General features: G+C 44.3%; 1 protein-coding gene across 1 annotated transcript; it reads right to left on the reverse strand.

Moving 5' to 3' along the window:
• Positions 1–4,957: 4,957 nt before the first annotated feature.
• btbd3a (BTB (POZ) domain containing 3a) lies at positions 4,958–18,381 on the reverse strand (the record flags this gene model as incomplete). The annotated part of the gene is made up of 4 exons (XM_083634771.1): positions 4,958–5,990; positions 10,372–10,490; positions 11,194–11,284; positions 18,227–18,381. 4 exons carry the CDS (start codon positions 18,379–18,381, stop codon positions 4,958–4,960), a joined length of 1,398 nt encoding a protein of 465 aa, XP_083490897.1.
• Between the last annotated feature and the right edge of the window lie 3,936 nt (positions 18,382–22,317).

Here is a 22,317-nt window from a genome sequence, read left to right on the forward strand (position 1 = left end):
TTAAGTAGAATTTGCTTGTTGTACAGGACACATTTCTGTGGTCTAAATTGATGACAAGCAAATACAGTCACGATATTAAAATATCTTCATATCATCAAGATATGATTCCACTGAAAGACCCTAATATTGAATTATCGCCCAGACCTAAATACTCGCTGTAGCTTCTAGTGGGGGAGCATGAAGTTTAAAGGCTAAATAAACCCTAAACCCAGCAGCTTTAAACCAATGTGCTAGTGTAATTCTACATACTTTTTAATTTTTTCATGCAGCGAGACTGCCATCTAGTGGTTGAAATCCACTGTTTATTGTTTGAATCTGCACAACGGCTCATCTTGTGCCACTCAACGTCAACAGCGTCATTCTACATCACCAAGAATCCCCCCCCACACACACTCCCTCCTAAAAGCACCCACTCTGGAGTCAACAAAGTGAGGAGTTTCATCCATTACAGTCAATGGTTTCATCAGAGAGAGAGAGCGGTAAGGAGTCTCTCTGGTTACGTGCTGTGTTCCCCAGCTGCAGTCAAGTCAGGCAAGCTGGGTGTAATGTTACAAGCACTCCCCGCTAACATTAAAGCCAAGGTATACTATGCAACTCTTTCATTAAAAAAACATTATGTATCCTTATAGAAAAGTTTCCCCACAAAAGCATAAATTTTCATGCACACAATACTGTGGCAGTGTGTTTATGTGGTCAGACGCAGCCCCGTGTGTGTATTAGGGCTGTGAATCTTCACTGGCCTCACGATTAGATTAGATTACGATTCAGAGGGCTACGATTCGATTCGGATTATCGATGCATCTTAACACCTTAAGTGCCATAGCCGAAATAATTCGTCTTACATAATCCAGCGCTTGAGTGCCAGAGCCGAAATAACTCGTCTTACATGTTTTTTTGACGGTGGGACATCAATCAACCCCTTTTACATCTTCCAGATAACTATTTGGAGCAAGAGCATGCGTGTAATCTATTTTACCGACCACTAAGTGGCGACAGAGACCGAGAGAAGTCACAGCCACGGGACCCAAAAGCCACAAAACCAGCCGCCTCCCGCGGAAAAGCCCGGACACACACACACAGAACGGACAGAGATCCCTTCCCCCCAGAGCCGCGCAGCAACGCGCGAACACACACACACACACACACACACACACACACACACACACACACACACACACACACACACACACACACACACACACACACACACACACACACACCGCGGGAGAAAGCCATTCAAGGAAATGGCGACGCGATTTTACAGTAATCCGTTTCAGACTCGTCTTGCCCGACAGGCAGACAGGCAGGCAGGCACGCAGACAGACAGGCAGGCAGCACAACGCGCTTCTGACACGCCCGCTGAAGCCAGGAGGAAGGAGGAGAAGACACACGGAGGGAGGAGTTTGAATGAGAGGGGTGTTTCCTGTTGTTATGGAGGAAATTACTGTTCAAAACTATTGTTTAGAATGTCTGACGGTCTTACTGATGCCAAAAATGAATGGTTAAAGTGACTGTTTCACAAAAAGCCATTTATCTCTGAATAAATTTCCAGACGCTGAAACCATGCTGTACTCAACGGCTAATATCTACATAACTACTAACTCTGCAAACTAACTCTTTTAGACAGAGAAAGCACACATTCTATTAGTTATTTTTAGATGATTGGTGTTCATGAATTCTTAACAGAAAAGAATCCTCGGCTCTTCTAAAATGAGCCAGAATCGTCAAAAACACCCCTGGCACAACTTACCTACAGGAATGAAAACATGGCTGGCATTCAATGTGTTAAATCGATGCATCACTTTTTTCCCCAATACATGATTTATTTTTTCTCACCGTGTGGCTACTTTTAAAATAAAAGTGCATTTGGAATTGCATTGTATTATGATCCAAATAAACAACTGCATGTACTTCCATTAAATATTTTATTATAAAAAATAAAATAAAAATAATCGATTTTTGACATTTATGAATCGATGCAGAATCGTGCACGTCCGCATCGCGATGCATCTTATAATAGATTATTTTTGACACCCCTAAGTGTGTATGTTCGTGGTTAGACATCGTTTACATTCTGTTCCCGCGTTTATGTGGTCGAGTGAGCTTGACATTACATGGGGAGAGAGAGCGGCAGAAAATAATTGAAAAGCAGGGATTAAACGTTTTTCTCTGATAGTTTCACAGCTGTTATGTTATAAAGCATAAGCAACACACCTACCTTCAAACCATGGAGATATTATCTCCAAACAGCTGTATGGAGTGTTTTGCAAAGGTGCTTGTACTTCCTTGTTTAGACCTCACTCTAGTCCAGTCCACTGTGCGGGGAGCGATCCCTCTCAGAACATCTTAGCGACGCTATTGGCTGGCCTCAGTGGGCTGTTGCCCTGTGAGCAATGTTAATTGGCTGGAGGCTCCACAACACACGTGGGGTCAGTGCTCGAAGCCCTCCGCCCAAAAATGTCCCGCTGAACCAAACATTGCCAACAACAGGCAGAGGGCAGTGTCCCTCCATATAAACACACCCCACACAATTCCTATAGGCCATAAGTGATGATTGATAGGGGAAACTTTTGTATGTTTGTATATTTTGTTTTTTGATTAAACAGTTGCGTAGTATACCTTTAATGCTTGTGTTTACTTTGGTTCCCGGTTGATAAGACACAAGACGCATACAGAAACTGAAAAAAATCTGATAGCTTGGAAGAAAAGTGAGGGAGGAAGCTGGATTAACGTTTAGAAGAAGATGTGTTATATATTATATGATATATATTTGCTATTCTAACAAAACAAACAGCTGAAGGAATTTTAGGATTAGAAGCTGTTTGATCGTCAAAAGGGAGCAGAAATCCTCCAACAAGCTCAGCAAACCGCATGGAGATGGAGAAAAGGACCACGTTGAGAACCCCTGTTTTTAGGCCAATCACAGACGGTCACAGAGCGGGAGCTGGCCAATCACAGATGGGCACGCAGCGTGTAAAGTAGTGTGAACGAGTTTGGCCGGCTAGTCTGTTCACACAGAGTCCGAGGACAATGTGGTGTAGGGCTGGACGAGATGGTTGAAATCAATATTACGATAATCAAGGATTATTATTTTTTTTAGGGATGCACCGATTACAAAATTCTGGGGTTTAAAATAATTTGGGAGATAGCCCAAAGGGAAACAAAGCAATCTTCATTATAAACAAATAACTGAACAGTTTTAAATTCATTTACTTAGCCATTCAATGAGAATTTTTCAGCACTATTCACCTTATGTAGAAGAGACAGCCTGGCTTGAGAGACTAACAGGAAGTGTAAACACAATCGGAAGTTCTGATTGTGTTAACACTTCCTGTGACTCATAACCCTAGTCTGACTCCTATGTGAGTCAAACTAGGTTTGACCAGGTGAGACAGACTAGTTTGAGCAGCTAAAACAGCCAGCCTTTTGAACAGGAATTTGTGACACAATGGGTCAAGTGGGCGGGGCTACATAAGGTGAATACGGTAGCCAGGCAGAAATTAGATGTGACCCAACTGATGGCTGACGGCTAAATATCGGCCACTGCAATTGGTGAACGATGCAGTCAACAAGGCCAACATCGGCCGATACCGATATACAGCCGATATATCGGTGCATCCCTATTTCTTTTATATGGATATGTATGACGATATGGCTCACACACATAAGGGAAATCACATTAAATAAGCAAATTGATGTTCATAACATTGAACCCAATGGGAATGTTCTGTGTGATGTCAAACTGACATTTTCACATAATATTCCTAACATACTTCATTTTGTCTGAAGCCCTAAATAAATGTGCTTGTTGTTATCAGTTATCAGACAGCAGAGTTGTGCGTCTCGATAGCCCAAATTCACCATATCATCACAATATAATCCCACTGAAAGACGATAAACGTCCAGCCCCTAGTGCGGGCGCTTTAGTTCCCACGCCACCGCAAACACGTTTGTCCACACAAAACTGACCAAATTGGATTCCTCTGTACGTCTACCACCAGAAAAAAGGGAGACGCCATTAAAGGGATACGCCAACAGTTTGAGAGTTTCACCTATTTGCCGATACTAAAATAAGAATGTAGATGCCTTTATCTTCACTGTGTGCGCATTAGAAAGTGCGTTTCACCCCTCATTGCTATTAGCTTAGCACTACAATGGCAGTCTATGGTACCGCTGCCTACCCCCGTTCTGTCGCCAAAAATATACATTCCAACAGCGCCAGAAACACTCATAAGTGCACGTTGTGACTCGTGCACTCGCCACGCGATGAATTAATAATCCAAAGTTGGGAAACTGTCATTTTCGAAGTAAATCCATAGTGAGAACTAACAAAGAAACCAAAGTTACGTCCTCGTTTGCCTGAGGCGAATGCGCAGTACTGATGACTCTGCACACAGTGCAGGCAAACGAGGAAGTGGGAACCCTCTTTGTTAGTTCTCGCTATGGATTTAGTTTGAAAACAACTGTTTCCCGTAACTTTGGGTTATTATTTCATCGCGTGTGGTGAGTACACGAGTCACAACATCTACATGTGAGTGTTTCTGTCGCTGTTGGAATGTGTCTTTTGGGCGACAGAATAGCTTGTAGTGCTAAGCTAATAGCAATGAGGGGTGAAAAACACACTTTCTAAAGCACGCACAGCGAAGATAAAGGCATCCACATTGTTGTTTTAGTATCGGCAATAAGGCAAATAGGCGAAACTCTCAAAGTGTTGGCGTATCCCTTTAAGCGTTGTTCATTTGCCCATCATCTATGACTTGTGACTAGGAGGAGCAGCTGTGGAGACACCTGACTCGAGGAGCAGGGGTTCGGTCAGTGGATCATCACTGAGGTTTGACTGAATCTGACCCACAGCAGAAGGTCTCCCCCCCCTCTCTCTGTGTTCCAGTTTGCGTAGAATTCCTCTCCCCAGTTGAATATTTCCACCTGAACAAGGCGGTGAAGTAGAGCTTTGGCCTCAGGCGTAGAAGATGAGTTCGGGGATCTGTCCTCCCTGCACTCCGGTTCCATTGGTGCTGTCTGAGGAGCACTGGAACTGGAAGGTGACCTTCCCACACTGCACCTCCGTCATGCCCTCCTGGCCGAAGTAGCTGAGCTCGTTTCCGTCCAGCACCACGCTGGCGGTGTAGAAGGTGTCGGGCTCGATCTGCACCGGGTACTCGAAGAACACGGAGAAGGTGCTGCTGGAGCCGTCCGAGAAGTACTTGATGATCTTCTGACCCATGGGCACGCCCTGCCGCTTCAGCTCCATCTTGGCGCTGTACTCGGCCGAGCCGCAGCTGGAGCCGTACAGGCCGAAGCCGGCGATGAAGACGCGCTTGTCCACGGCGAACTGGATGCTGTCGCAGCGGCCGCGGTACCGCCACTGGTTGCTCCGGTAGGCGCAGGACTGGAAGCGGTGGCAGCGCTGCGGGGCCAGGCCTTGCCGCGGCTTGGCGCAGAACAGCAGCTCGGGCTTCTTGGCCGCGGTGTACCACAGGAAGATGTCGTTGGTCTCGTTGAGCGTGAGCACGCCGGACTGCGCCGCGCCGTTGGCGAAGTCGTCCAGCGCCATGGTGGGGATGCGGATCAAGTAGATGGCCTTCCCCAGCGCCAGACGCTTGTTCTCGATGGTCGCCGTCAGATCTTGCCGTTGGCACTCGGCCTCGGCCCAGTTCAGCGCCGCCTCGAACACGACCGTCTCCTTGGCGTTGAGCGTCTCTCGGCGCAGGATGCTCTCCAGCGTCTGGGAGTCGATGTCGCAGAAGCCCTCGGAGCGCAGGGCGAGCTCGGCCTGCGCATCGATCACCTCCCAGCAGCGCTGCGTCAGGTCGGGCTCCTCGAACAGGCAGCTCTGGGACAGCAGCACGCACGCGTTCTTGGCACTCAGGCTGGTCTCCAGGAAGTTGACGCAGGCCCGCGCCAGGTGAGGCACGATGTACTTCTTGGCGGCGTAGAGAGTGGCGAGCACCGTGTCCGCACACAGTTCGATCTCATCGCAGTAGATATACCTGAGGGGTCAGAGAGACAGTGGCTGGATTACAGACCGTGGATAATTTTTCCTTACGGGAAAATAAAAGTTATTCTGGTGGAGACAATGCGCCATGGGCGCACTTTTTTTGGGGTGTGACCAAATTCATTCAGAAATTTGGCACTGCACTCTGTCAGGTCCCCAACAGCGCCCCCCCCCCCTCCCAAGTTTGAAGTCGATCGGATTAACGGTTCTTGAGATATATATTTTTTTGTGTTGCCAGTAGGTGGCGCTATGACTATGAGTGCGTCCGAAATTGGGCACGCACTCCGTTTGGTTCCCGGCAGTCAATCGGATAAACCGCATTTTGTGTTGCCAGTAGGTGGCGCTATGACTATGCGCATGTCTGAAATCTTTCTTGTGTTTTTTCTCTGCGCCAGTTTCATGCCAGACCCCTGAAAAGTGTTTTGGCATTTTTTTGGAGGAGATCGGAGCAACGGTGCGCCTTGCAACTCCGGACATATTGTACATACTTACGGCTCTCCAATTATAGTAGTAGGATAGGATTATATTCATTCCATAGACCCATTTTACTCTGAAATGTAACTTTTCTATAATCTTATGAACATGAGTCAATTAGTCATCATGAATTTAGAGCAATTCAATTGTATTCAAAATGTTTCATAACAGCCCAGATAGGGAGTATGAAAGGCCTTTTAGATCGGCTCCAAAACCCATTAATATCCACAAACTACTGGCTTTTTCTTCGGTCTAACACTTTGTTCATGTTGTTAAGAGGCCGATTTTGCAGCAACAATATTTAATTGGTCGGCATTATTCAACAGGCACGTCATTCTCGGTAAGGACGCTTTGGTTATTGAAACAGACAACATGCATGCTCCTACTGTAGCCTATCTATCTGCATTTGCAGACACTCATTAACCCATATCTTCTGGACATTGCCTTGATGAAAAAACAACGTAGCTAAAAGTAATAACTGCGACAGCGTCAGTGCAGACAGCGCACAACTTGGGCTACGCACCTTTCTCTCCCACTCCACACCTGGCACCTGCGTCAGCTCTCCTGCACTCGCTCTTGGCTCTCATTTGGCTTTATTTGTGCTAAGCATTTAGATTAATCTCCTCATATCATACGAGCATCGGCTACAAGCGCGAGCGATTGATTCATTGATTGATTCGCCCGACGTAGGCTAAATTGATGACTGCATTTCATTCCAGAGTCACGTTTGGTAGCCTATATGAGAGAGCCAGAATGAAACAGCCTCATGAAGCACAAATGTTAGCCGGCTAGCACGGCTAGCACACCAAAACACACAGTTTTAATTTTACGCGTGGCGGGTAGACCCCCTGAGCGTGAGCGTCACCTGTCAAACGTAAAATATGGTCGCCAATGGCGCTTGGTGGGTGTTAACTTCTCCCCTTTTTTCTGCTTGTATGGAGCTACTACTTCATATCCAGCAGTAAGAGCTTCCAAAACATGTTTTATGTTTCACATATCTTACATGTAATAATATCTATAATTGTTTCCTTAAGTACTGTTACGTGGTGTATTTGGAAAGAAACTTTGCTTAATTTTTTTGGCTTGATTGATTGTATTTCCGGATGCTACCTGTATATAATTGTCATTTCCGCCTTATGCATTACAACGCTGAAGAAGGCCTGCTGGTCGAAACGTTCGTTGTAACTGGTCTTGACCTTGGAATAAAAACCCTAAAAAGGACATTCAGTGAGTGCTGGCGTTCTTCGTTTTTTACTATTACTTTTGTGCCGTGCACCTGGATTAATTTCTTATTTGGTGAGTGTACTCACTACCTCTTGCGAGCTTGCTAGCAAGGAGTGTGTTTGGACTGTTAATTTCGGGCCCTGTATATATATATATATATATATATATATATATATATATACACCAAGTATATATATATATACCAAGTATATACATATATATGTTATATAAACATATAAATTAATCTAATTAGAGGCTTTATAACTAATGAATCGCATTTTAATCGCATATCAATATTTGACAAGAAGCAAGATTTTTCAATTCAAATGTTTTTTGTTATATGAGTGAATCAATGAATAGACAATACATATTGCTGTATTTGTACTAGTCAGACGTGGCCTTAATCATCTTGGCTCTGAACCCCGTAATCTGGTCGAGTGTGGGTTGGCGACTGCTTGCTCGTACTCGTGCGTAGGACTAACATTAGCACGATCAGCGGCTAAGTTACCGTTAGCTCTGGCTTACACGCTAGCTAGTGATACCGGAGGCTTGAAGTGCTGATAATTATGCAAATTCTTTGTTGCACAATTTGCACACAAGCGTGCTCTTATCTACGCTTCCAACAGCAAGTTTTTTTAATCTAAACTTCCTATCCACCAGGGCCAAGCAACGCGTTCTCATCTGCTTTTTCCATGTTTGTGTGTGGGTGTGTGTGTGTGTGTGTGTGTGTGTATAAAGCCGTTTTCACACATGCGTACAGGAACATTGCTTGTAAATCAATATCGGCCATTTCCCGGAATTTCCCTTCACACCTGAGTGCTCGCATGTGTGAATATAGTCGTCAAATAGCCTGTATTTTGGGGGGCGGGGCGGCACTGCGGAGCGGGTGGGGAGTGACGTGTGCACTTGGATGGGGAATCCTTATTTTGGGGGTCGGCAAAACTCCGATGGTGAAATAAGTTCGCTTGTCACACAATAAATCACACTCGTTTGACTTAAGAGGGCATGTATGTTGTATCCTTCACATTCGCTAACCAGACTTTGAACTGAAATCTTTGAAGATGTTGGGATCCCTGTCTGAGAGAAATAGCCTGGCTGGTTCGATGTTTATCCGATGTTTATGTTCACCTGCGTCGCGTTGAAGCACTTTTTACAGACTGGCTTAGTTTGATGTGTCCAGGGGCTTGCCTTCGCTGTCAGCAACGTAAGCAAAATACTTCCACATTTCGCTTCGTGCATTTGCTTTCTCTACATACGAGCGTTGGGCGGATTGCAAAATTCGCTGTGTCTGTCCCTGTGTGTCGGGCTGCTGCGAAGTGTGGACGACTAAAGGACTGGCCTCTCTCGAGCAGAGAGGGGAGGGGGGAAATCTGCACGCCCACATGAAGCAGACATACCGCTCTTCTGACAACCTCTGAACTGGTGAAATGTCCGCGATGATGGGGTCGCGCTTATACCGGAAAACCACTTTCACACATGAAGGCATTACAACGCTTTCTGGTAATTTCCCGGTATAAAGCGCATGTGTGAAAACGGCTTAAGTGAGTGGTACTTTTGATGTAAAAATAAAAGGTACCACCACAGCTCATAGGAACTAAATGAGTCAAAGGAATAGAGTGAGATGAACATACACCCCATTTACACCATTTTTAAAAATGTGACCTGTATCCAGATAACGTATCTGGATACAGGTCACATTTAAAAACCAGATAACGTATCTGGATACAGGTCACATTTAAAAACCAGATAACGTATCTGGATACAGGTCACATTTAAAAACCAGATAACGTATCTGGATACAGGTCACATTGAACTCATTGAGTGCCAATGACGACTAAAGTCGTCAATTCAAATAGTAACGTAGAGTGCCAATGACGACTGAAGTCGTCAATTGCGTTTTTTGACGGTGGGACGTGGATCAAAGGCTGATGCATCTCCTGTAAAAGTATGGGGGATGTTGAAGGTGTATAAGCTATTTTACGGACCCATTAGGTGGTGACAGTGCTCTCCGGATTAGAGAAAGATGAGAAAAAAAGAGTAGAAGAAGCCGTGTGGGGAAACGGAAATGCTGTAACGTTAGCTGTGAACAGCAGCCACTGCTCCCACAATTGAGCCCCTCCGTCTCCGCTGCGATAGCCCCTCCACATGATTAGTTGCCAGAAAAGGACCGACACCTGCGCACGCAGGGGCCAGCGCTGCTGGTTGCAGCTAAAAAATATTATTTTGCCATCAAAATTCCTTTGTTTTTGCTCTTTTATTGAAGGAAATTATTTTTGAGGTGTCACTACATCAGAAAATATTAGCTTCAGAGTCAGTGATGTGCTTGAAATGCTTCATTTCACAAAAGGCTCATTATCTCAGCTTCTAGTTTGAAACGTCTGTTTTTAGTGAAACCAACCTCTCTTCTACTGCTGATAACTAAAGAACGGAAAATGATATCAATAAACTTTTTTTTTGCTGATGATACAAGAGAGTCTCATCGTTCTTTGGGCGTGTTCGGTGTTTACATAGTAATATCACACAATATTCTGTGGGTCTTGAGAAATCACTGAAAACGCTCTGAAAGGGCTGGCACTGGGAGCATCCGTTTTCCAAAAGTGGCTGGCACTCAATGAGTTAAAAACCAGGTGTAAATGGGGTGTGAAGAATGTGAAAAGAAGAGAGTGAGATGGACGTACTTGAGCATGGCCAGGAAAGAAGGAGGCTCCACGTCGGGGATGCGGATCTCGTCCTGATCCTCGGCCAGTTCCCCGTAGAACATGGCGTGGAACACCGAGCTTCCCACAGCCAGGACGTACTGTCATCAGAGAGACACTTAATGAAATTCGCTCATATGTTGTTGTTTTTTGTCTTCATGAATCATGTTAATCTAGAGCTGCAACCATTATTCCATTAATCATCAGCTGGTACATTAATTGGCAACTATCCACTATAATAAGGCGGAGGGGTTCCGCGCACAATTGCTGAACTGTGTGCGTTGAGCATGTGAAGCATGTGATATTTGTAGTTTCGATAATCAGTTTGAGTAATTTATTAAGAAGAAAAAAAAGCTCTGATTCCAGCTTCTTCAATGTGAATGTGTTCTGCATTCTTTACTAATGACAGTAAACTGAATATCTATGGGTCGTGGACGAAACAAGACATTTGAGCGCATCATGTTGGTCTCTGGGAAACATTGATCGACATTTTTCACCGTTTTCTGACATTTGACCGGACAACTAATCGATCAATCAAGAAAATAATCAACAGATTAATCGAAAATGAAGATAATCGACATGGTTAGTTGCAGCCCCAGTTTACACTACTGATTAACAATGGTGCCTGATCATCCTTAATTAGACAGCTAGACAAACAACATATTTCTACTAAACAAATGTGTGGTAATGTCTAGTTTTTCCCAAATTTTTTCTAAAATTCTTACATTTCTTGTGTGAAATACCGAGGTTTTCATCCTCTTTTCACGAACGTGAAATCACTCTTTTGTTGAGCGGAGGTTTTACCTTATGTCCTGGCACTCGCTGAGTCCCACCAGGCGGCCCCACCACAAAGTGAACATCTGCCATCACCTCATTGTTGAACATGACTGAATTCCTGCAATCACACAGAATTCAATCACACAGAATTCAATCACACAGAATTCAGCCATGTCAGATCATTTATGTCGCATCTTGAAACATCAAATCAGGGGTCCCACACTCATTCATCAAGACTTCAAAGACGTGAAATTAGTCAAAAGTTTGATCAAATTCAAGGGCTTAAAATTGTGTGAGTGACGATAAAATGATATATGACCAGAGGTTTTCAAAGTGGAAGGCGAGCCTCCCCAGGGCGGCTCCAAGCAGTTTCAGGGGAGGCTCAGAGAACGGAAATAGAAAAAGAATATTACATTCGTTATTAAAAGGAGATCTCATGTAATTGCCTAAATGTGTGTGATTTGGTTAAATTGATAGTTCAGATAGTTTTCGGCAATTTTACAGTTTTTCCACTTTCCCAGAGTCATAAACTAATAAATGCCTTGAGACAGACCTTTGTATTAATTTGGTGCATCCTGAAGTATGTCAAACAGTAACATCAGGCTATCTTGGCTCAATTGTTGAGTGTCTATGGGATCAAATAACATAATCATGATCCCATCTAGGGGTGGGCGATATGACGACCTTAGATCGTTAAAGATCAGACTGGCTCCACGATCTGCCTGTCCAGACAGATCGTTAGAATCGCGCTACAGGCAGTGCACATTCTATCAGTTGCATTTCTATGTCTGAAAGATGACTTGAAAGATGATTTCTCCATTAACCAAGCGGCTAGTCTGCCTGCCTCCCTCACCGAGTTTATAGAACTGTGTCAGGCCACCACCAAACTAGTTTTCAGCTAACGTTATTCAGCGCGTGCCTTCTTGTTAACGTTATTTCTTAGCGTTTCCCAAACTATGGGTCGGGACTCAGTTTGGGTCGTGGACCCGTGGGGGGTGGGTCGCCAACTGGCCGTCATGGCAACTCATTACAGTATGTTTTTTTGGGGCCCAGGGAGACACAACATTTATCTTTTGGGTCCCAAGATTTAAAAAAATTGGGAACCCCAAACATGAATTATTGTAAACTCAGCGTAAGAAATGAACGACATGAAAATATTTATCAAACTTTACATGACTTTTCCCAAACTTTTTCTACAAGTTTTCCAGGGCCTGGGAATTGTATTTTATCGAATCCTGAAATTAGTTTGGGTGTACCGTAAATTCCGGACTATAAGACGCACCGGTCTATAAGCCGCACCTTCAAAGGTGACTATTTTTTTCTTCTATAAGCCGCACCGGTCTATAAGCCGCGGGTGTTTTGATGTTTAATTACCATATGTAAGGCTTCGTGCACAGAGGGGATTGTCGGGAATGGCTGTTTGGGGAAGCTCCCATTTACCGTATTAACATTTCAACAAAACAAAAGTCAGGTCACTAATCCCCAGACAAAATCACACATTGTGGTATTTTTTGTTTTTTTTACAGTGCACACAGTGTCCGCGGTGTGGTGAAAAGAGGGCAAGAGAGGAAATTAAAACAGAAGTGGATTTATAGTTAGAAAGAGTGCTAAAGAAGAGAGAATTCCGTTTTTTATTTTTTTATTTTAGTTACTCACAGTACTATTGACCAGTCCAACTCAAAAGATATTCGGCAGTTTCACTTTGAGCTCTTGTTCCGCCGCTGGGCACACAGTGTCCGCGGTGTGGTGAAAAGAGGGCAAGAGAGGAAATTAAAACAGAAGTGGATTTATAGTTAGAAAGAGTGCTAAAGATAGTCCGGTCTGGTTATGACGAGTCTCGCTGGGTACAGTACGCCAAAGCGATATCCATTGACTCGATGATGCTGTTGTATGTTGCGCGTTTCTGTTGCACCAACGCGGACCGGACGAAAAAGCGCGTACCCTCCCAGGTGAGGGGCTTCTTCCCCGCAGCCTGGAGGATGAGTTGACGGTCGGGCCAGCGGAGTAGGCAGATGAAGATGGCCCTCGGTGGCAGGCCGGAAAGAAAGAAGAAAGGAGGAGGAGGAGAAACCGCCACCTCCACAGCCAGCCACCTCACACACCCCAACTGTTTAATAGTGCCCGGCTCGCATGCCTCTCGGTCGGCTGGCCGGACAATATGCACCCCGCTGCAGCAGCAGCTTCGGGAGGTTTTCTCACTGTGTTCGGGACTTCGGCTCTAACTCGGCCAGATGGCTGGACACGAGTGAAACTCTTCACGGTTGCATTATTTTCTTTAGTGAGTGAGTGGATGGACTTCTGCACGTTTTCAAACTTGTTTTCAAGCTGCTCAAAACCTCTGAGCGATGTCGGACTTAATCGATAGTGTTTCACGGAGTAAAAGTTTAGCCCAAGCGTGTATCTCCAGCCTCCAGCAGGTGAGTCATTTCCTCATTCATGGCGTGATTGCTTCGTCTTTTTCTTTCTGCTTACCTGTGTTGTGTTATGTTATGTTATGTTATGTTGTTAAAAGAGGGCAAGAGAGGAAATTAAAACAGAAGTGGATTTATAGTTAGAAAGAGTGCTAAAAAAGAGAGATTTTTTTTTTTTTTTGGAAAAAATCCATAGATAAGACGCACCGTTATATAAGCCGCAGGGGGCAAAAAAGGCCAAAAAACGGGAAAAAAGCCGCGGCTTATAGTCCGGAATTTACGGTACTTGTACTGTTCAGTTAAGTTGCAAAATAGTCTTAAAAACCAAGATGAAAAAGAATCGTGATAAGATCGTGGATCGTGATCCTGCCTGAAAAAATCGTGATATGATATTTTTGCCATATCGCCCACCCCTAATCCCATCTGCATCCAGGAATTGAGTGAGCGGCGCCCCTTTTGCGAAACTTCGTCGACTTCGAAAACCCCTGATAAAGGAGCCAGTGTTTCCTCCTGATTGTCAAGGCAAGAAGTGCCGGTGAGATCTGTAATTTTCAAACTGCTGCTGTATGAACACTCATCTCCATCACAGGGCTGTATGCTGGCATGGAGAGAGATGAGCCATCCCCTCATGAGGCCTTGGTTTATTTGACTCAAATCCACAAACTTTGAAGGATGTTCATGACCTGTGGTGGGAACCCTAACGTGCCAACACACCCCAACACTTTGAGGAACCCTAACGTGCTAACACACCCCAACACTTTGAGGAACCCTAACGTGCTAACACACCCCAACACTTTGAGGAACCCTAACGTGCTAACACACCCCAACACTTTGAGGAACCCTAACGTGCTAACACACCCGAACACTTTGAGAAACCCTAACGTGCTAACACACCCGAACACTTTGAGAAACCCTAACGTGCTAACACACCCCAACACTTTGAGAAACCCTAACGTGCTAACACACCCGAACACTTTGAGAAACCCTAACGTGCTAACACACCCCAACACTTTGAGGAACCCTAACGTGCTAACACACCCCAACACTTTGAGGAACCCTAACGTGCTAACACACCCCAACACTTTGAGGAACCCTAACGTGCCAACACACCCCAACACTTTGAGGAACCCTAACGTGCTAACACACCCCAACACTTTGAGGAACCCTAACGTGCCAACACACCCCAACACTTTGAGGAACCCTAACGTGCCAACACACCCCAACACTTTGAGGAACTCTAACGTGCTAACACACCCCAACACTTTGAGGAACCCTAACGTGCTAACACACCCCAACACTTTGAGGAACCCTAACGTGCTAACACACCCCAACACTTTGAGGAACCCTAACGTGCTAACACACCCCAACACTTTGAGGAGCCCTAACGTGCTAACACACCCCAACACTTTGAGGAGCCCTAACGTGCTAACTAGGGATGTCGACGGTTAACCGTTAACCGGTTAACCGCCGACAACGTCATTGGTCGGTTAAGCATGTCGGTCAAACGGTTAATTTGCATATTAAATTGGCATACAACGTGTTGCCAATATGGTGTTTTTTTTCCCTCCTTCGCGGTAAGCAACAATGTTAACTAGCCTAAGTAGTTACTGTAGCAGCATTATATAGGAATTAAAAGCTCCTGCCACTGCCACAACATTCATTTAGAGAAAGGCTTTTCCAAATGGAAAAGCAGTGTGCACTGTCCGCCTCTCCCCCCGCGTGCGAGATGTGCTCTGTGATAAACTCAGCTCCACACATGCGCCACACCCCCGCCTCCCCTCTGCTTTGACCAGACGGGAGAAGACGCCCTGCCCTGTGCAGAGTCAGACTACAGCGAGCCAGTCAGTCATGCTCCTTCTGTGTTTCAGCCGCTGTCATGAGACCATGAGGTTACTTTCAATGACGCGTTTCAAAACAAGCTGCGTCTTCCACATCGATTCACTGAGGAATCCACACTTTTACCGTAAATTGAGTTCTCTCCGGGTCTGTCTGTCTCTCAGGTGTAATAATCCCACAACGATTACAGCAAGAGTGAGAATGCTCTTCTAAACACATCGGCTATTAATATATAGCCTAATTATTTCTCTGCATCTCATATTAGATCGGTAAAAAGTTTGGACAGACTGCTTCATTTGTTCATCCTCCCGAGTCCCGCAATGCTGACAGCTGTCAGCGTGCGGACTTGCTGCACTTGTCGTCATGTCGTGCAGCCGGACACACAGAGAGCATAATAGCCACCTACAGCCCTCGTCGCAGATAAAGAGAGAGAGGGAGAAGCGTGGAGAGAGAAGCAAACTATTTTTTTGCACATCTCAAAAGCAGGTAAACCACTGTTGAATTAGTGAGAATGTCAGAAGGAGGAGAGAGCAATAAGCGCTTCGTCAGTGCGCCCTGCAGCGTGAAGGCTTGGGGCGGTGTCTTGATGTGCTATTCAAAGTGGAAATTCGTTCAATTAGCGACACGTTTCGTTCTGAGCTTTTAAAATTAGTTTCTGCTGGTTTTATTAGACTATTTACGACACATGCAGTAAGATAATTCATTTAAGAATTGTGAGCGTGAGTATGGGTTTTTTCCCTCCGTATTTCCCCCTTCTGCAAATGCGTGCAGCTCCTCATAGCCTATCCGAGGAATGTTTTTGTTTAGATGGCTGGAGGATTTAACTTGTCTTCTCGTTTTGTTAATGTGTTTTTTTCTGCTTGTAGATGTAAAAATAAACGCTTTCTACTGAAAAAAAATCAAGCATTTGGTAGGCCTAAGGTTTAATGGGGCACAGACAGTAAAATAGCGCATTTTAATCTTCTCGGTTAACCGACAGTTGTCGGCTAATGAGTGTCGGTTGTTGGTCAAGAAAAATTATGATTTTCGACATCCCTAGTGCTAACACACCCCAACACTTTGAGGAACCCTAACGTGCCAACACACCCCAACACTTTGAGGAACTAGGGATGTTCATCAATTATCGAAAATCGATAATTGATCGTTAAGGATTGGAATCGATCCTGTGGCATTTGGATCGATTTTTTAATTATAAAAAAAAAAAAAAAAATTTTTTTTTTTTTTTTGGACTAGGTTTGGGTGGAATTCGTTCCTCCTCGCCCCACTCCATTGCACAGCCGACTAACGTGAGGTGGAGCTTCATATAGTCTCTAGTTTTCTGGCTGGGCACCGGCCTTTGTGCCAACAAAACTGTTTTAAACATGGGAAATTCACACCGGCATGCGCCGGGGACAGCAGTGTTGGAGAGGAGACACATTGAAATAAAGAGTTCATTGAGGAGAACACGTTGTCTTTCGTATTTTCTGCCATAGGCATTCATTTTGTTAAAAAAAATATATATATATATATATTGAAAATATTGAAAATTTTCTAAGTATTAATATGATCGATAATCGATAATTGATCGTTAATTTTCACCGATTATCGATTTTGGAAAATTTTCAAAATGAACATCCCTATGAGGAACCCTAACGTGCTAACACATCCCAACACTTTGAGGCCCTGGATTAGAAACCGTGGCATCACAGTCACAGCAGTGTTTTTTTGTCAAAGTAGATGATGTTTGACTGGCTGGCAGCATGGCATGTCTTACAGCAGGGATACTCAACTTGCTTTGCCCGGGGGCCACTTTCGTGAAATGATAGAAGGCCAGGGGCCAGTTAATAAACAAACTATATACATTTTTCTGTAGCGGATTGTAGGTTTTTGGGGTGTCAGCCGGAGTTTAATCTGACAATGTTGTGCACACCGGATAGTTAGTTAGGTTAAGTACATACATAAGTGCCTGGGTAGCGAGCAGACGGCGGTATTTGACAATTTAGCAGCTAAATCATAGATTATTGAAAGATATTCCATATTCGAGACTGAAATGCTATAACAGAAGTGGAGTATTGGCCAGAATGACATAAACATTTGGACACTTATTCAGCGGGTATCTTGCATGTTGCGTTCAGGTGCACTGTAATTCTTTTTTTTGTTGCCATTCCATCGTGGGCCATATGCGGCCGCAAGTTGAGTATCACTGTCTTACAGCCTTCACATGGCTATAACTATAACACAGTGTCATCAGGTCAGGTCAGGTCAGTGTGTGAGGTAAGGTATAGTAACTTAGGTAAGCCAGGTGGTGTGGAGCACTTTGGGGAGCCACCGGGAGTGTATCTGTGTTCCCAAGGTCCTATGTTCTCAGGGTCCTATGTTTCCCAGTTAAATATACATGTCCACACAATTAACCATCAGATTGAATTTGGGTCAGAATTGGATATTTCTGAGTTATTCATTCAGCCTTTTATTGGAACAAGGCTTCAAAACAGCTACACAAAGTCAAAACCGATGATGATAATATGATTTGATTCAGAATATAATCTCTAAAGGAATTGTTACATCGGCTGTGTTTTAAAGAGCCTAGGTGGTTCTGTGTTTGGTTTGGGTTGGGTCTGACCCAAAAAAAAACATACCCAAAAAGTTGTATTGCTGTATGTCATACCATTAAAAACAAATGTTCTCTGGGGGGCAGATTTGACCCTATGTTTGACAGAGCTGGGGAACATCTTTTTCAAGTTTCCATTATGTACTATAGGGCTGGGGGAACATAGGACCCTGGGAGCACACCTATATGAAACCGGGCAACCTAGGACTGAATCCGAGCCACCCACCTCTCTCGGATGGTCGGGTACAGGCCCTGCCAGTTTTGGGCCTGGATGGTGTTGTTGTTGGTCAGGTTCTGCTGCTGGTTCTGCTGCTGGATGGTGGTGCTAGCCGGGGTGGAAGAAGGGACCGACTTCTTGGTGGGGAACAGCTCAGCAGCCATCTTCTCCCCGCTACAGCCACACGGGGCAGGGCATGGCAGGTGCTGTGAGACCCGGCTGAAGCTCGCTGGCTGCTGCTCAGGGGAGGAAGAGCTGGGTGTGTCCAAACACACCGAGAACCTACAGTCAGTCAGAAACACACCGTTTAAACACACAGAGAACCTACAGTCAGTCAGAAACACACTGTTTAAACACACAGCGAACCTACACTCAGTCAGAAACACACCGTTTAAACACACAGAGAACCTACAGTCAGTCAGAAACACACTGTTTAAACACACAGAGAACCTACAGTCAGTCAGAAACACACTGTTTAAACACACAGAGAACCTACAGTCAGTCAGAAACACACTGTTTAAAAACACAGAGAACATACAGTCAGTCAGAAACACACTGTTTAAACACACAGAGAACCTACAGTCAGTCAGAAACACACTGTTTAAACACACAGAGAACCTACAGTCAGTCAGAAACACACTGTTTAAACACACAGAGAACATACAGTCAGTCAGAAACACACTGTTTAAACACACAGAGAACCTACAGTCAGTCAGAAACACACTGTTTAAACACACAGAGAACCTACAGTCAGTCAGAAACACACTGTTTAAACACACAGAGAACCTACAGTCAGTCAGAAACACACTGTTTAAACACACAGAGAACCTACAGTCAGTCAGAAACACACTGTTTAAACACACAGAGAACCTACAGTCAGTCAGAAACACACTGTTTAAACACACAGAGAACCTACAGTCAGTCAGAAACACACTGTTTAAACACGCACGTCCTGATATCACCGTGTTGGTATCATTCCTGGACCATCATTTTTCCCTAGTTGGGCCGGGACGACCACGCCCGAAACTCATTTGATTGGTCGCTGCAACTGCTTCTTCCTGAATGTGGTTAAGATTAGGGATGGGATTTTCTTATCTAACCAGTGAACCAGAAAACCAGAAAATCTCTTCTAACCAGAAAATCCTATCCCTACCATAACCCTAACCACTAGGGATGGGCATCGAATTTCGAATTTTCGAATAATCGTTGTTATTATCAAGGTCGACTTTTATTATTGAAATTCGAAATTCGTTTTTTGAAAAAAAAAAAAAAAAAAAAAAAAATTGTGAGTGAAATGTTGCATTGTCTCCCCTGATTCTAAGAATAGTCGAATCGCTCGGTTTGAGCAAGTAAAACAATTTTTATAAGCAACCTCTCCCTCTTCATGGGATTTCATCCGCCATTCATTTTTCCATAAACCTTGCTTAAAATGCTTATAAAAATTGTTTTACTTGCTCAAACCAAGCGATTCGACTATACTTAAAGGGGCCATATTATGCATTTCTTAATTTTGTATCATATATATGTTGTTACAATCTTGGATGGTCATATTAAACATGGGCTAAGCTTCAAATAAATATGTGAAAGTGTTTTAATGTTACCCCCATGAACCACCCCTCGCGCCTATGAACTCTCGTAGACGAGATGACATGGATTTATGGCGATTTTGTGCGAGAACCATAATTTTTGTGACGTCAGTAAGGACTTGTTACCCTGGCAACAAAGCGTTGCCGCCGGCCGGCGCGCAGCGCGCGCACGCTAGCTCCCACCCTTCCCCTCTCTTCCCTGTTCTGTGTTTCAGTAACCCGCGTCACCACTCACCACGCTCTCTCTAGCCTGGCTGTCTGGGACTAACACAACAGTACAGTAGTCTCATGGAATAACGGATTCCAGACCGCAAAAACAAGGAGACGACATGGAAGTGAGCCAGGATGTAGGACTGAAGTGGTAAGTTCTGAAAATATGTGTCTCATTCCAGCATCGGTCCAATGTGCTGCTAGGAAGCGCTAACGTTACTTACCGGCTGGGTAACGTTAGCACTTGCTATTATGTTAGCCTAGCAGCACAGCTGCCTTATAGACATATGAACAACCGATGAATGACGAAAGGCACATATTTTCAGAACTTGTAACATTAGTCCAACTTGCTGACTTCTCCAAGTCCTCATTTTGGTTTGGTCCGTGTAGCCTTTGCTAGGAGAGGCACACTATAGTCACAAGCATTTGGGAAGTTAGCTAACTAGCTACATTAGCTAGTGTGAAGCTCCCCGGGCAGGGTGTAACGTTATGGCAGGCCGTGGTAATAGAATCCCTGCTTGGCCAGCCACCGAAGGAAATGTCCGGGTGCAGCCCGGCCTAGCGGAGCTGTAGATAGCTAGGGGGATGTTGATAAATCAATTGATAGCTTGCTTTATGTCCAAGTCACGTTTTTCATCGATGGTCAAATTCGTTTTGACAATCCGTTGCTCGTTGATATAATTGTTTTACAACTACCAAATTTAGTAGCCATAGCAGAGATCGCCTGTCTGTTTCTGTTATGCATGACTATCTATCTATCTATCTATCTATCTATCTATCTATCTATCTATCTATCTATCTTATCTAGATAGATAGATAGATAGATAGATAGATAGATAGATAGATAGATAGATAGATAGATAGATAGATAGATAGTCAGACAGACAGACAGTCTCGCTTCTACAGCGATAGCTCTCTGGGCAGAAGTTTGCAAACGCAAAAACTCCTCGCGCTGCCCACCTGGAGTATTTTCCGGAGGGTGGGGGTTCAGGGACAGGACCTAAAAACAGAGCGTTTCAGACAGAGGGTGAACTGAAGGGGGCAGTGAGAGCCAGTACAAGATAAACTGAGTTTTTTAAACTATGACTGATGCAATAAGTTACTCTAGTGGAGGCCAACAATAAAATAATAATACATTATATTAGCAAAATATGGGCCCTTTAAAAATATATATATATAAAAAAAAAAAAAAATCGAATTTCGATTAAAAGTCGACTTTGGCCAGCGAATTTCGAATAGTGTTTTTGCTAGAAATGCCCATCCCTACTAACCACATTGTTGTACTTGCCTAAACCTAATATCTACCCTTAATGTTTTATAAACATGTGCATGGTTTGACCAGGAATTGAACCCCAGTCCTCAGATTGGAAGGCAAACACCAATACCCATTAAGCCACATGACCGAGCACACCCCGAGCTGCACTTTCTTCACACCCTAACCCTAATCTTAACCACATCCAGGAAGAAGCAGTTGCAGACTAGTGAACAATCAACTGAGTTCAGGATGTGGTCATCCCGGCCCATACTAGGAAAAAAGTTATGGTCCGGGAACGATACCAACACGGCGATATCAGGACGTCCATTCAAACACACAGATCCTACAGTCAGTCAGAAACATTGTTCAAACTAGGCCTGCATGATATGAAGAAAATCTACGATGTGCGATAATATCATTGTTCAATATAGCGATAAATAAACAAATATTAAACTATGCTTATTAGCTATACAGTTCCTATGTCTTTCTGCTTCAATAATGCTAACATAGACCCCAAACATAGCCTATGCCCACTGAATGAAGAAATGAAATACACACTGACTCTAGCTGAAACTACACACAGCGTGTTTGGGCTTTGGCAGAGGGGCAGAGACTGTTGCAAGGGAAAGGTGTACACTGGATTTACAACACAAGACAAAATGATCAGATGCTGAGTGGGAATGCACGACGCATGTAAATAAAACCACTTTTGTTATTCATTGCGTTTCAGGCAGTCTTTTGCGATGTGTTTATTGCGCATGTTCATATGCGGGCCAAACTGGTGACAAAGGGTTACCGGGCTTTTGCAGTGATGGCGCCGACACTGTGGAATAAGCTCCCTTTGAACATCAAGTCTGCCAACACCTTACAGACTTTTAAGGCCTTGCTCAAAACCCACCTTTTCGCTCTAGATGATCACTGAGTTACTTTGCTGTTGTGTTGTGTGTCTGAGGTGTACTTATGTTCTCTGTCTGTCCGTCTGCCTGGTTCCCTGTCGCCATTGTCCTGTCTATTCATTCCCCCCCCCCCCCCCCCCCCGGACCGATGTA

Source organism: Poromitra crassiceps, assembly GCF_964638095.1.
Source record: "Poromitra crassiceps genome assembly, chromosome: 4".
In the NCBI taxonomy this organism is placed as follows: Eukaryota; Metazoa; Chordata; class Actinopteri; order Beryciformes; family Melamphaidae; genus Poromitra; species Poromitra crassiceps.